Source organism: Fragaria vesca, linkage group LG1, assembly GCF_000184155.1.
Source record: "Fragaria vesca subsp. vesca linkage group LG1, FraVesHawaii_1.0, whole genome shotgun sequence".
Classification (NCBI taxonomy): domain Eukaryota; kingdom Viridiplantae; phylum Streptophyta; class Magnoliopsida; order Rosales; family Rosaceae; genus Fragaria; species Fragaria vesca.
Window position 1 is genome coordinate 15511482 of NC_020491.1, and position 14889 is coordinate 15526370.

Here is a 14889-nt window from a genome sequence, read left to right on the forward strand (position 1 = left end):
AGAAGGATTGGCCGGAATGGGGACAACGGTGGAGGATGTGGTGATAGTGGGAGCAGGAATAGCCGGGCTGGCGACAGCGGTGGCGTTGAAGAGAGCTGGGATAGAAGCATTGGTGTTGGAGAAATCGGAAGGGCTGCGAACCACCGGTGCAGCCTTGACTCTATTCCCAAACGCCTGGATTGCTCTTGATGCCTTGGGGGTTTCTCATAAGCTTGCTTCTTATACCCCCTCTCGCAAGTAAGTTAAAATTAGTTTAACTTTTGTTGTTGTTTTGATGTTTTCTGGTTTTGTAATTGTGTTTTTCTCATTTCGGGAAAAGATAAACAATCTTAGCAAGAAAGAAGAAATGTTGAGCTTGTAGACTAAAATTTTTGAAGCAGGGGACCGAGTTTTCTGAATTATTTTTCGTGGTTGTAAAAAGTTTCTTTGTATGTAGACTAAAGATTCTTCATCCTAATTACTCTGATTATATTTCATCATCCTGACTATGAATTGTAAGTTTGTAACAATGTACATGTTAGGTCATTTCTCTGGAACATATGTTCATGTTCTGTTTTATATGTACTTATATTTGGAGCTTATAATTTATCAGGAATCATGTAACTGATCTTGATACTGGAGAAGTTCAAACAGTCTCTCTCATCAAAGCCAATGGGTGAGCTATTAAGCCAAGCTTATTATTTTCGTGTATTCAACATATTGGTTTATAAATTCACCCAGTAAATATTCTGAATGTTAAATTCCATTCTCAATAATTCAATACTATATATGAAAATATGCAGTGATGCAGTTGGGCCGAGATCAGTACACCGGAAAGCCTTGCTCGAGGCGTTGGCAGATGAATTACCGATTCATTCAATCCGTTTCTCTTCCAAGATCTCTGCCATTGACACCCAGCAATATGAAGGTTCATCCATTGCCATTGTTCACATAGAAAATGGAACTGTCATCAAAGCAAAGGTAAGTCAGTTGGACTAGTACAGAATCTGATATAAATTTGTAGTGAAATCTTGAATACTTCATAAAATGGAGCATTGTCCCAAGTCGGATAACTTTTTTTGTTCATTTTCTTCAAATATAGGTTCTCATAGGGTGTGATGGGGTTCACTCAGTGGTGTCACGCTTGTTAGGACTCAGTGAACCAGTCCATTCAGGTCGATCAGCTGTTCGTGGCTTGGCTGTGTATCCTCAAGGCCATGGACTTGAGCAGGAGGTGCGACAGTATGTAGGTCTAGGCAGAAGGGCTGGCTTCGTTCCCCTCACCGACAAAGAGATCTTCTGGTTCTTCAGTGGCACAACTCCAGCTAAAGGTTCGAAACTTCAAACTGTGTAACAAAGTATTTGTATAAAGAGCATCTCCAGCAGCATTGATAAATTGAAAAAAAAATAGAGATTTATCAATTTTTAAATGAATTTTTGCTCCAGCAGTATACTTAAGAAGTTAATAAATTTAGAAATTGATAGAGAAAATTGATAAATTTATCAATCTTGGAGAGACAATTAACTTAAACTTAGCTAATATACAATTTAGCAATACTGCTGGAGTAAAAGTTCAAAAATTGTTATTTTAAATCTAAATGTTGACAAATTTAACAATAAATTTAACTCTATTGCTGGAGATGCTCTACATGTATTCAAGCAATTAATTAATTGCCAAATTTTCTCAGGTTAGATAGTCTTATCTGTCGTATTTCGCAGGTGTGGAAGATGGCTTCTCCATCCTCTATCTGTTTCTTAGATTAGGCATTGTATCAAACTATCAATTGCTAGAAATTTTATGGTACATTTTGATCGACTGCAGGGACCTCCCTGGCAAAAGATCCTGAAGAGATACAAAAAGAAATACTCGAGAATTATGCCAAGGACCTCCCACCTATATACTTAGATGTTGTGCAGCATGCAGATGTTTCGACATTAACATGGGCTCCGCTGATGTTTAGGTATCCCTGGAACGTAGTATTTAGCAGCTTAAGCAAGCAAAACATCACGGTGGCCGGCGATGCCATGCACCCCATGACACCTGATTTAGCACAGGGGGGTTGCTCAGCATTAGAAGATGCGGCGATCTTAGGCAGGCATATTGGGACATCCTTTAAACAGAACGGACATGTACTTGTGCCGAAAGAGATGAGCGAAGTACTGAGCAAATATGTGGAAGAACGAAGGTGGCGCGTCGTTTTCTTGATCGCCGGGTCATATATATCAGGATGGGTGCAGCAGGGAGGATCTGGATGGGGCATGAAATTTCTGAGAGACGCCATATTTTACAAGTTCATTTTCCCTAAGATGGTGAGCTACGTAAACTATGTCGACTGTGGAAAACTTGATTTCTAATACGAATATCATTCATTGTACGTGGAGATCAATATCTCCAATCAGCTAAAAATGCTTTGATGAATGATGATTCTTCTACAAGATCTGCGATATTTCAGATGCAGGGTATAGAATAAAAAGTTGGATACGCCAAGTGTATGATCAGCTGATTAGTGAGACCTAACCCGAGCCAATATGTATTGTATCAAAATAAATAAATTGGCAATACCTTTCGAAAATGTTTGGAGAATCCACATCACAGTCATAGTTGACAAAAATGTCTATGATAATCTGTGAATCATGAGAGATCTTCTAAAAGATTGAGGACTGTCATTTTCTGCAAGAAACTAGGCTGGAGAACATTCTCAAGCACGCGTAAGATGAGCACAGGGAAAAAAAAAAAAAAAAAAAAAACCCTTTTACTGCTTTCAACTCTGATCTAAATTTTGATAACAAGCTCGTGAAAATAGAACACTGCAGCTGGAATATATAGACATAACTGACAACGCACTGTTTTTGAGCAATGATAAGCAAAGGAACTGCTTGATGCCATTGACAAACCTGCCAAGAAAATGAAACCATCAGGTTCCTCATGCGTAATTCATAAAAATGGCTGCAATATGTGCCCGAATATATGAATGTAAATTCAATAGTTCAGTTTCCCTCAGTTTCCATCAGTCTCTATATAGTATATACTATATACATGCCTAAAGCAAAATGAAAGAACCGAAAGAACAGGCATTCCTCAGTTACTAGTCCATCATCATGGCTGAGTGTGCCCAACCATTACCATTATTCACTAGTATACTCAACCACCAACATCAGCCTCCAAAGTTGATGATATTGTACAATAAACTTGTTGAAAAAGAATTTGATAATGGATTGTTATGACTACTGCTAATTCCTTACAGGTGTCCTTGATCTCAAGTTAACCTTACTGAAACAGCTAGCTGGGATTGCAGTTCAACATCAAAGTTCAAGTGGAAACTTACTAACTAGGATCTTATTTCAATCCACTGAACTAAGTGAAATCTAATTAAGTACATGGAGGTGGGATTTGAGTGCCAATGAATTTGGCTTTAACATTACTGCAAGTTGAAGTGACTTCCTTCTTCCCAGATGCCAAGTTCAGGTGAACATCTTCAAGGTAAATAATCTGGCATGGAATCCCTTTGCTACATTCAAGTGCAACCGCTACTTGAGACGAAGATGTGCCTCTTATGTTCTTGAAGTATATGTCACTCAGCTTCACTTTTGATGGTGTCTGCAGATTGTTCGTATATAAATTCTTGTGTATATGAAGCCTAGAACATAGACCAGAAACAGAAAGAACATGCAAAAACTTACACCTTATTGATTAATTACCTTAGAAGTGCAAGACCTGAATGGACAATACAACTGATCGATTATGATGGGGTTGGTCACATTGTTCATGACGATGTTTGTGAATGTCATGTTGGTGGTTGCATTTCTACCTGGAGAGTTAGCCCATGTCTTGATCCTAACATATTACTGAAAGAGAACTTAAATATGATACCTGATGCCATGACCAGGTCCACAAACAATGCTAGTTATGGCAACGTGAGAGTTCCCTTCTCCAACTGATATGCAATCATCACCGGTAGCTATGTGTGACGATGAGAAGTGCACATTCGAGCTTCGTGCAATGTGGATTCCATCAGTATTAGGACTAGTTTCTGGGGCTTGAATCTTGAGTTTACTACCTTTGAAGTAACGACAATCTACAACAGCTATACGAAAGAACTTGCTGTTTACCGAAGATATGCCCCGGATCACTGTCTTATTCATGCCAATAAATTTCAAACTCTGAAAAAGGAACAAAATACAAAGAATTTTATGGATCATTTAGTACTCTACTAGTAACAAAGGCCTTATTTAACTTTAACTAAAAAGAGCAAGGTGTAGAACACAATGACCTAAAGGAACAAAAAGAGCAAGGTGTAGAACATGTACATACAGTTGGAAGGAGTTTGCACTTGGAGTCCTTAGAGCAATTGTTGTGAGGCCAGGCTTTAGCACCTTGACCATCAAACGTTCCGCCTCCGGTCAAGGTTAGCCCCTTGGTCCAAGCAAATTGAATCCAACCGCCACCGAATTCATACTTTGACAACTCGGTTGTAGCCTTCAAGTAACCCTGCAAGTAAGTATTCACTTGTCAAAATTAGACATCAATAAATAATCTGCAAAAATGTCAAACTGATGGAGAGATAGTCGACCTACATTCACTCGAAGATTTAGAGCCGATACGTTTCGGCAGGGGCCTGAAAGCTTAAGGGGGCCAACCATGTATGTTCCTCTTGGGATTATGAGGTGGACTCTACCTCTTGACTTACACGCCTCTTTCCACGCTGTTGTGAAGGCCTGCAATTACAAGCACCATTTTTAAGTAGTCATCCATGCTTGATATGAAGCTGGGTAACACGTTTTAGGTATATAAGAGCCATCCATCAAGCTTCAATACTAAAAAGGGTTCAATAAAATAAGGGTATAGAAGAAAGAATTGAGATCGAACTTTGGTGTCATCGCTTTGGCCATCTGCTTTGGCACCAAAGCTCTTGACATTAAAAACAAGAGAGCTTTTGGCCTTGCGATCTACATTGACTCCTCTTTCTCTGCCAAACACACATTGGAAGGAGAGCAAAAAGAGCAATCTAACAAAAGAGCGGTCGAGGCTCATCATGTTGCTCTCCTTTCACTTCCTACCTCTGCTTGCTTGCTTAATTTGTAGTTGTTCCGATTGTTAGTGGCCATTTTATTTTATTTATTAAAGGTAGTCTTTTGAAAGTTGGGCGCCCGCGGGGAAGAAGGAACCATAACTGCTGTTGTTTTTTAACTCCCTCTCCCACTACATGAGAAATGGCTAGGTGGTTTTTTTTTTTTTAAGCTAGAAATGTATCATTCTAAAAAAAAACAGTACGTAAAAAAAATGGAAAAGAGAATCATCAAATTTGTTCACAGAAGCAGCATGGAAGACAGAGAACCAACCAGTAAGCCGCCTGCCCCTCCAGCCATGGATCCAACCCAGATCCAACAGACGCTTTGGAAAGGCTTGCCGCTTGACACAGATGAAGAACCGACGAATTCAGCATCGAAATTAACCGGATGAAAACACTGAATCAAGGAAATAAATTTTGAGAATCATTTGGATTCGGAGGCCACTGATCTCGTTTATTGTCATGGAAGATGAACTGATCTCTCACCATTCACGTTTCTCTCTCGGTAACCCCAAAAGCTAATCCGACGGTCATTGAACCAACACGTATCATTTTTTTGGGTCAAATTACTGAATTTTTTTTTTGAATAAAAAAGTTACTACATACTCCATAAGAGTAGTTTTTTTTGATACGTACTCTATAAGAGTAGTTTTCTAACCCGAACTGGTAAAATTTGGCCACAGCCATGAATTTTTAATGGATGCTTCTAGATGTACCCAGTAAATTACGTAATGTACCTAGCAACATAATTTTTATTTCTAACTTTCCGATTCTACCCCTTGTTTTACATAAAATTAAGGAAGAACAAAAAGAAAAAGAATGAAAAAATATCATTCTATCATAACTTGTTCTCTCCCGATTGGTAAAAGAATGAAAAAATATCATTCTATCATAACTTGTTCTCTCCCGATTTTTTCTCATTGGTTCACCACTATTCGATTGGTTCTTAGGGAAATTATCTGATCTTCTCAGATTGATTGGCTTATCTCACCCGGGGGGAGGAGGGAGAACCTTTTTTAATCTCTCAAATGCCCCAAACAGTAGATCGATGTTCATGTTTTGGTTTTTAGCTGGGAGTCTGGAACTGGATCTTTAGGCTAAATACTGAAAGCTTCTTAGATTTCAATAATCCCCTCATTGGCTTATTAATTCGTTGGCATATATCTATATATATGATTGATTATCTATTATAAGTATTGATCAATATGATATTTTATGAAAGTAGAGTTGATCGAGATGGAACTGCACCAAATCCAAGTACGTAGTTGCTGGGTCCAAACAACTTTAAGGTTCCATATTGATATCCTCCATCATCTTTGAGATATTAGATGAAGAAACAAACTTGAGAGAGAAGAAGCAAAATAAGGAAGAATTGAAGAAGAAATGAAATAATGATGGAAGAGGCAAAACAACGTCTGCATTCATGGGAAAGGAAATAGGAATGACAGTTATTTTCTTTTTCTAAATTTTTTTTGGTCATAGTAAATTACAAAATTATAGATGGTTGAGGGGTAATACTTGAAATAAACATAATAATTTGTATTGCTGGGTACACTAAGTACTTTGGTGGGTACATTTAGCAACACCCATTTTAATTATATCTCATCTCAACTCTTGGGAAGCCTAAATTTTGGTGTCAAAGCTTCATCAACAAATTGAACTTTTAGATTTGTCCATAATATTGTAAAATATGGGAGAACCTGAAAATTAGACAAGGTTAAGAACGTAAATATGGTTTATCTATTTGCATTTTGTATTTTTGCCCCACTAAATATCTATTTATAAATTTGTCTTCAATTCTTATTCAGAGCGAAGCTTCATTTTGAAATTAAAGTGTGAAGTTCTTTATTTGACTCATTTTTCGGTCATATTTTCACATCTAAATTGTTGAGTTTATTGATACTAATGTATAGATCATTCCTGTAAAATTTCATCCAAATTGATGATTGTTAAGATACCGAATTAGATTAAATCAATGAACGGACCATAAATATGTCTAACCAGAACTGTCTGTATAAATAACGATTACGAAAACCCAAACGATCTTCAAATTTGATGAAACTTTGCATAAGTGATTTATGCATTAGGTTCTACAAACTGAACAGTGAAGATGTAGAAATATCACTGAAAAGTGACTCAAATAAATAACTTTACACTTTAATTTCAAAGAAAAGCTTCGCTCTGGATAAAAACTGAATTTGTCTCACTACATACCTATTTGCATTTTTTTTTCTTAAATGCAAATCGCACATGTTAAGAGGCTAGTTTAAATAAGTCCAACACCATTTGTGCACCGCCTTCATAACTTTCTTATTTAAATTAAAATTATAATAAATACTTTTAAGAGGTGAAAGTTGTTTGACTTTGTTCCTACTCAAACCGGTATCATTTGGCCACAGCAGCACAGCCATAAATTTTAAGAGTGGCGCTATTGGAATCTCCAAATTTACTCACTTAACCTCACTGTATTATGAATTATTAAATGACATATTTATCCTCTTACACAATGACTATTAAGGACATTAATTAAACAAAAAGTAATATTACATTTATTCTCTCTAAACTTTCTAATTCAATAATAATGGATTAATGCATTTTATTATTTTCTTTATTGATTTTTATTTTCTAGTTTTACCACATGCTTATTAAAGCATTTATATATATTTACATTATCATATACATGTTACATGCATATACAAAGTGAAAAAATATTTTTACAAAAATCAATTATTAAAAAAAATAATAATATTTTTACAAAAATCTATCAATTATTAAAATAATTTATCATCATGAGGTATAAAAACAAAACATATAAACTTACAAAAAAAATAGTATATGTAAAATAGAAATACAAAATAACAAAAATCTAGAATAATTCATGTAAGAACATTCTTTTGATGATCAATAAATAAAATTTGAGACACAATCTTTGTTTTTTTTTTTTTTTTTAAGAGAATAATATTCTTCATGATTCAAATTAACTTTTCTCAAAAATTGATGTCATTGAAAATTATTTCTTACAATATGATCAAAAAAATGAATGTCTAGTGACATTTTATGCAAAATAAAAAATATAAAAAATAAAAAAAATCAAGAAATCAAGGTCAGGAATGGAGGTTTGTGTTCAAAAGAAAACAGAAAAAAAATTAAAGAATGAAAGTCAGGAATGGATGTTCGCATGCAAAAGAAAAAAGAAAAAAAAAAGAATTAGAGGTATAGTAAGTGAATATGAGGTGTAATGAGTAATATATTAATATATATATATATGTGTGTGTGTGTGTGTGAATTACATAAATAAGGCTATTTTAGAAATTTGAAAGGATGTCTAATGAACAAATGTTTTATTTAAAAGTAAAATGAAGATGTAGAGAGAATGAGAGGTATACTGAGCAAATTTAGAGGTCTTAATAACCGTACTCAGATTTTAATTATATTTAAATTCAAAGTTCAACACCATTTCTTTGGGAGTGGACACTTTCGTATTTAATCCATATTTAATGGAAAAGAATATGTAAACAACATACTTGTACGGTTTACCAAATTTGCAACAGAACCCAGTGTGTGTCCACTTATATTGCTTTTGAATATCACTTGGGACGGCATTGAGTAATATCGGGGATAGAAAACCATGTCATGCCCTATAGCTCCGTAGATTAAGGCGTTAGTTGATCGTGAGCATGCAATTCAGCGGAAATTATTATTTGTACTCGGAACACCATCTGTTTTATGTTTCTCTTTAATCTCATTGGTCCAAGTGTTTTATCTTTATTTTTGATTGGTACCAATTTAATTACTTTTACTTTTTTTAGAAAATTAGATAAAAACCCAAAATACTAGATCTCTTTTAAGATAAACCCATATATATTTTTCTTTCATTTTACACCCACTCCACATAAGCAAACTTACTATATAGAGCATATGTCTATAATTAATAGTTTTCTTCATTTTTTAGTTTCTCTGATTTGCCCTTCAGACGATATAAAGCTAAATTTGGTATCTTTCTCAATTTTAGCATCAATTTGAAACTCAAATATTGAGCTAAAATTTAGTTGGATTTAACTTTATCATAATCAATTACATTCTTTAATTTCTTACCTTGTTATTACTAACTTGAGTGTATATATATGTTATATATAGAAGTATGTCATTTGTAATAGAATGATTCTTTTCATTCTTAAGCTCACATTTAGTGTCTCTCTACATAGTCGAAAAATGTCTGATTGTAAGGTAAAAGTTATTGTTCTTTGATTAATTTTCTTCTTTTTAGGTATATTATTATATCATTTCTCATCATAATCGAGAGAACATTTACATTTCTAATGTACCTATTAAGTAGGACATGATATGATAATATACCTAAAAAGAAGAAACCCAAAATTAGGTTTAGGGTATAGGGTTAAGTTAATAGGGTTTAGGGTATAGGGTTAGGGTATAGGTTTAGAGTATAGGGTATAGGGTTAGGGTATAGGGTTTAGGGTATAGGGTATAGGGTATAGGGTTTAGGGTTTAGGGTTTAGGGCTTAGGGCTTACAGTAACACTATAAAATTTATTCTTTTTACTCGAATAATCAGATATCTTATTTATATTATATTTTACCTTATGTATAGATCATAGAATGTATTCATTTCATCTAGATTTTTTAATAAAAATAAAGAAAACTGCATGATTCTTGCGAATTGATTGAAAAATGACACGACCCACCCCGAATTTCACCCTGAAACCCAGAGTAAGTCGTGCGGGGACCACCTCCAAGGAAAATTTACTGAAAAGATTAAGAAAATCTCCTTTGCAGATGGACAACCCTAACTCGAAAATTTCAAATTACACTCTTAATTTATCACTTCTGAACATCGCATAATATACAAAAATTCTAAAGTATTCAGAGCTACTAAACACAAGCGGAAGCAAGAAAACACGAGTAGGTTGAACAAGTAACCTACTGGCGAAAACTGGCAGAAATGCGGGTGACTATGCCTCGTCTCCTACTAGATCCAACCCGAACTCTGCAGACTGGGCAATTTAAAACGAAGGGCCCAGGGGAAAACATTTAATAACGTTAGAGTGAGTGGACAAAAATAAAATAATAAATAAAATATTTATGTTTCCCCAAATTAATTTCTAAGGAAAAATCGAATGCATGCCGCAAGCGATAAAGCTTTTATCCCATAAAATATCGAGCCTCTCAGACTCTATAATATATGTATGTATTTACACTCGTCCATACTCCCTATATAAATTCATGGGTCTATATAGGGCTACTACGCTCGCGTCCAACGCTCACGTCACGCCTTAATGCGGTGCTACACTACGCCATCAAGGTGGACAGACGGGTGTATAAATATGTGTCCATACCCCCTATATGAATTAAACACTCAAATAGGGCTACTACGCTTACGTCCAACGCTCACGTCACACCATAATGCGGCTATATGCTACGCCATTAAGGTGGACAGACACATATGGCTAGCTAGCATTTTTTATACATACTCTCTCATATATACATATTTATATTCACCGAAAATCCCATTTTCGGTAACTCTCTCTCAGAGAAAATAAAAGCGTCAAAATTAATTGACGTCAAAAACTCCAACAAAAGGAAATGTTCAATCATGAACCATAGCATGCATATTATTTCAAATAAAAGTCCACTCACAAATTAGGCCTAAGCCTGCTGTCGATCTGGGGTCTCGTCTGCTCGAGCCTCCTCACGACCTGTTCTAAATATAATATTAATTTCCCAACCAATAATCCAATATTTAATCAAAATAGGCAAAATTACCCGAGAGCCATAATTACGCTCATCATTGCCTAACTTCGATATTCTTAAATCGGAACGATCCGAACTTAATTATCATACTCAACAGTCGTAAATACCACCTACTCAAAATACGACTTAAATCCTACGGCCGGATTCTACATTAATTACCCGCCAAAAATATCACACTTCGGAAATTCACGAACCTATCCAAATCTCATCCAAAAATTCCACAAATCACCTCAAAAATATCCTCTTAATATTCTACATCAAAAACCACAAAATTTCCCAAAACAGCGGCGGCCGGCGACCAACTCCGGCGACCTGCAAATGCTACCAAATTTTAACAGAATCTTCCTCTCAATCTCCTCTACAACTTTCATGACTAACACACCACCCAATTCCAAGCCTAACTAGGCTAATCGAACGAAAACAACTTAAACACCATAAAACTTCCACCTCAAATTTCTCCTTACCTAGCTCAAGAGGGAGGGAGCTGTTTGGAGGGGTTGTTGCACGGGAGGAGGGCTACAAAACCGTACCAAGCTTGCCCGGATTGGTGGCCGGAGGAGGAAGTTCCGGCGAAGGGAAGTTCGGGACAGCCCTTGCTTTCGGGCGGCACCGCTCTCTCACGGCGGCGCTAGGGGGGCTGCTACCGGCCTAGAATGGAAGCTGGGAGGGAGACCGACCGAACGGGACCGGTCCGGCGGCGAACGGAGGTCGGACGGCGGCGGGAGGACGGCCGGAAATTCTTCTGGGTGTAGAGAGGAGAAAACCGGGTGGGAGGAAAGAAAATCGGGAGAGAGGGAGAAGAGAAAAGAAGAAGAAATGGGTTGGGCTCGGCCCAGCCGACCCAACAATCCTTTTAACCCAAAATTCCAAAATTCAACACCCCGAAAAATAATACCCGAATAAAAATTACCTTTTACTAGCTAAAATTTACTATTTTTACCGTCGTCGTATTTTCCCCATACGAATTATCCTCCGCACATAACCGTCCCCGAAACCCCTCTAGGGACCAATTAAACTATTTACTCAATGATCGGGACGGTAAAAATTCTTATTATAATCACGCTAGTAAATAAGGTAAAAATATAAGGGTCGGGATGTGACAAAAAATGTTAGTATTAAAAGAAAAACTCATAATCAAGGTATTTAAAAAAACATCAATTAAGCTTATTTATTATATTAATTTATATGTTATAGTTGAATGGTGGCAATTGTGTAAAATTTAGAAAAAATAGGACATAATATATATCATAATTGATACATTTTAGATGTCTATCAGAAATGAATATTATGTGGGTTTTATTTAAAACCACTCTTCAAAATTGGGTGTATATGAAAATCCCCCTACTTTTTTTCCACCCATTACTGATCATGATCCTCATATATGATTGGCCAGGTACATTACATGACAGTGCCACGTGATGTTCTGGGTACATAGAATAATTACTCACAATTCAGAAGGCGCGACTGGAGAAGAGAAGATGATCCAGGCGACCTAGCTAAGAGAATCAGCGACCTTTAAGGTGGCTCCGGCGTACGTGAACGGGAAGGCCGTGCTGGCGAAGATGGAGAGCATTCTAGAGGTGAAGCTCAAGGGCAAAGTCGGTAAATAAGATCTGCCTTTCAAAACGGCTGCGGGTTATGGTTTCTGAGTTTTTTTTTTTTTTGGCTGTAAAGAAAAACTAACATGAATTAATCAAGTTGCACTAAACGATCAAAGTGTCAACTACACTACTTTTACAACGTATGCAGTTGAGATATAATCAATCCAATACGTACTTGTTTGCTTTCGAGCACACAAAACCTGCTTACCCTTTTGAATCAAAACCAATGACAGGACTTTGGACAATGCTTGCCATTATATTGCCTGGATATACAGGAATTGGAGCTTTCATACAAAGAATGAAGTTTGCAAAATTCCCAAGCAACTAGGACTTCTAACATAATCAAGGCCAGCGTTAGCTTCTTCTTTTTTGTATTGTTTTTTGTTTTCTTCTTTCATCCTCCTTTCTAATGAATGAAATGATAAAATCTTTGACGGAAGAAGAAGGAGTAGATCCATATCATTTTGACTTAGTTCTTATTCTCCATTTTTGTTTTTTAGGAATACTGAGTGGGGGTCTTCTCCTACCCGAGAACATGCTGAGCCAAATCTTCTTCATGTAAAACTTACTTTTTTTAGAATTTTGATCGGGAAAATCATACGGTTTTCTGAAACCATGTGTTATGGCTCGAATCCATAGTCAATCCTATTTACGATAGGAACAATTGACAATTGAATCTAATTTTTTCCATCATGTTTGTATCTGTAATAATGCGAAATGAAGGTCGGCCCCAAGTTGTTCAAGAATAATGACTTTGAGTTTCTTGATCCTTTGCCTTATTCATTTCTTTGCCTTGGCAAACCTAAGACATCAATACTTCTCACCGCTTACAGTGATTTCAAGAGCACCATCTTGGTGATCTTGATTCAAGAATAATGGCGTTGAGTTTCTTGATCCTTTGCCTTGGCAAACCTAAGACATCAATACTTCTCACCGCTTACAGTGATTTCAAGAGCACCATCTTGGTGATCTTGATTTGAGTCATAGCCGTAACTTTGTTCGATATGGTTTGAGGCTTTGAGCTCGGTTCACGTTCTTGTTCGGCTTGTGATCTTGAAAAAGAAATAAGTGCATGTGTGACTACATTTTTTGGATATAAACTATGAAGAGTGTCTTTATTTGTCTCTATATTAAGCTCAACAAGCAAATCTGGTTGAGCTTGAATTTCTTTTTCTCGACACCGGAAAAACAAACAGAATCTCAAAACATAAAATTTCTTAGAACTTTCTCTCACAGCTATTCTAAATGGGCCTGGGTCCATGTTTTGGGCCAAATATTGGTAGCTTTGTTATTTTCTTTTAGTTCTTTTATGTTCTTAGTTTTTAATTATTTACTGCTTTCAATAAGGAGAGGTGGGTTTTGTCCCCGTGTAGGCACCTTGTGTACCTTATCTGTCCTAGGTGAGTTGCAAGTTCTTTGCTTTTTCTAATGGTCACAATCTTTTAGTGGCAGGATGAAACAGAGTCGCCAGATATGATTTCTAGCGGCAACATAGTAGGAAACTGCACTATTTGTTATGATGCTTATTATTATACAGTTAACTTTATGTTATGTCACCGCTTTGTTAAAACAAACAGAGTAGCCAATGTTACACTCTTTGCTGACTTGTGCATGTTAGAATACTTTACTTATTGTAATTTAGGGTTTCAGCTCCACGTCCCCCTTGTGTTCTATGGTTTCATTAATAAAGGGCAGTCGCAACACCCCTTCTTAAAAAAATTAAAAAAAATATCATGACTATGAGGTCTAAACCCTTAAAAAAATAAAAATAAAAATATCAAGACTATGAGGTCTAAACCCTCTATATCATATGGAGGAGGGAATCTCAAATCAGACAGCTTAACAGCTAGTATGATTAATAAATCAATAATCCATCAAAATTTTCTATTCGAAGTCAATAGTCAATACTAAATAAAAGTTTATGGAACTAAACTATTGATCTTTTGGAAACAAGAACAAAGTAACAAACCCACTCTCTATTTTAAAAATTGCTCCCATCATCATCGATAGCATTGCATGCCATTTTGTTAAATGCCCGGCCATTCGGGCAGGGCTGCTCACCTGCGGGATAACATTTAAGGGACGAACTCACGCCAACCGTTGGATTGTTAATGAAATGATCGGATGGATGAAAAAACATAAGTATTGAGACACGAATCACACTATATTCAAACTCGTTATCCTTATCTTGTCTCTCGGCCAAGAGCGCTTCAGTCCACCAAAGACTCTTGCTCAACACTCTCTTACTATTTGCAAGTTCAAAATCAATGGAGAACCAGAGAGAATTTCTGTAAAATGAATGTGGGGATTGATCAGAGCCGGAGAGATAGAGTTTATGCGAATGAAGTTGGGGATTGATCAGAGTTAAGGAGCTCAAACGATGTTACTGCCAGCACCAACGAAATCAGAGAGTTCCTGTACAAATATGATGATCTTCGATCCAGTTAAGAAATTAGAATCATTGGTAATTTT

The 14889-nt window shown here is 36.2% G+C and overlaps 1 protein-coding gene and 1 pseudogene across 1 annotated transcript; one reads left to right on the top strand and one right to left on the bottom strand.

The window, feature by feature from the left end:
• On the top strand, positions 1–2548 carry LOC101309483 (FAD-dependent urate hydroxylase-like). The gene is made up of 5 exons (XM_004288274.1): positions 1–237; positions 593–655; positions 783–960; positions 1082–1310; positions 1802–2548. The coding sequence occupies exons 1-5, from the start codon at positions 17–19 to the stop codon at positions 2332–2334; spliced, it is 1224 nt and encodes a 407-aa protein (XP_004288322.1). The 5' UTR covers positions 1–16; the 3' UTR covers positions 2335–2548.
• An 801-nt stretch (positions 2549–3349) lies between these two features.
• LOC101309590 lies at positions 3350–5014 on the bottom strand (annotated as a pseudogene).
• Between the last annotated feature and the right edge of the window lie 9875 nt (positions 5015–14889).

Bases quoted from the DNA above. Each gene is read 5' to 3' on its own strand.
- LOC101309483 (XM_004288274.1), top strand. From the start codon at position 17: ATGGGGACAACGGTGGAGGATGTGGTGATAGTGGGAGCAGGAATAGCC. The intron at 961-1,081 runs GTAAGTCAGTTG...CTTCAAATATAG, and splicing joins GAACTGTCATCAAAGCAAAG to GTTCTCATAGGGTGTGATGG. The intron at 1,311-1,801 runs GTTCGAAACTTC...GATCGACTGCAG, and splicing joins TGGCACAACTCCAGCTAAAG to GGACCTCCCTGGCAAAAGAT.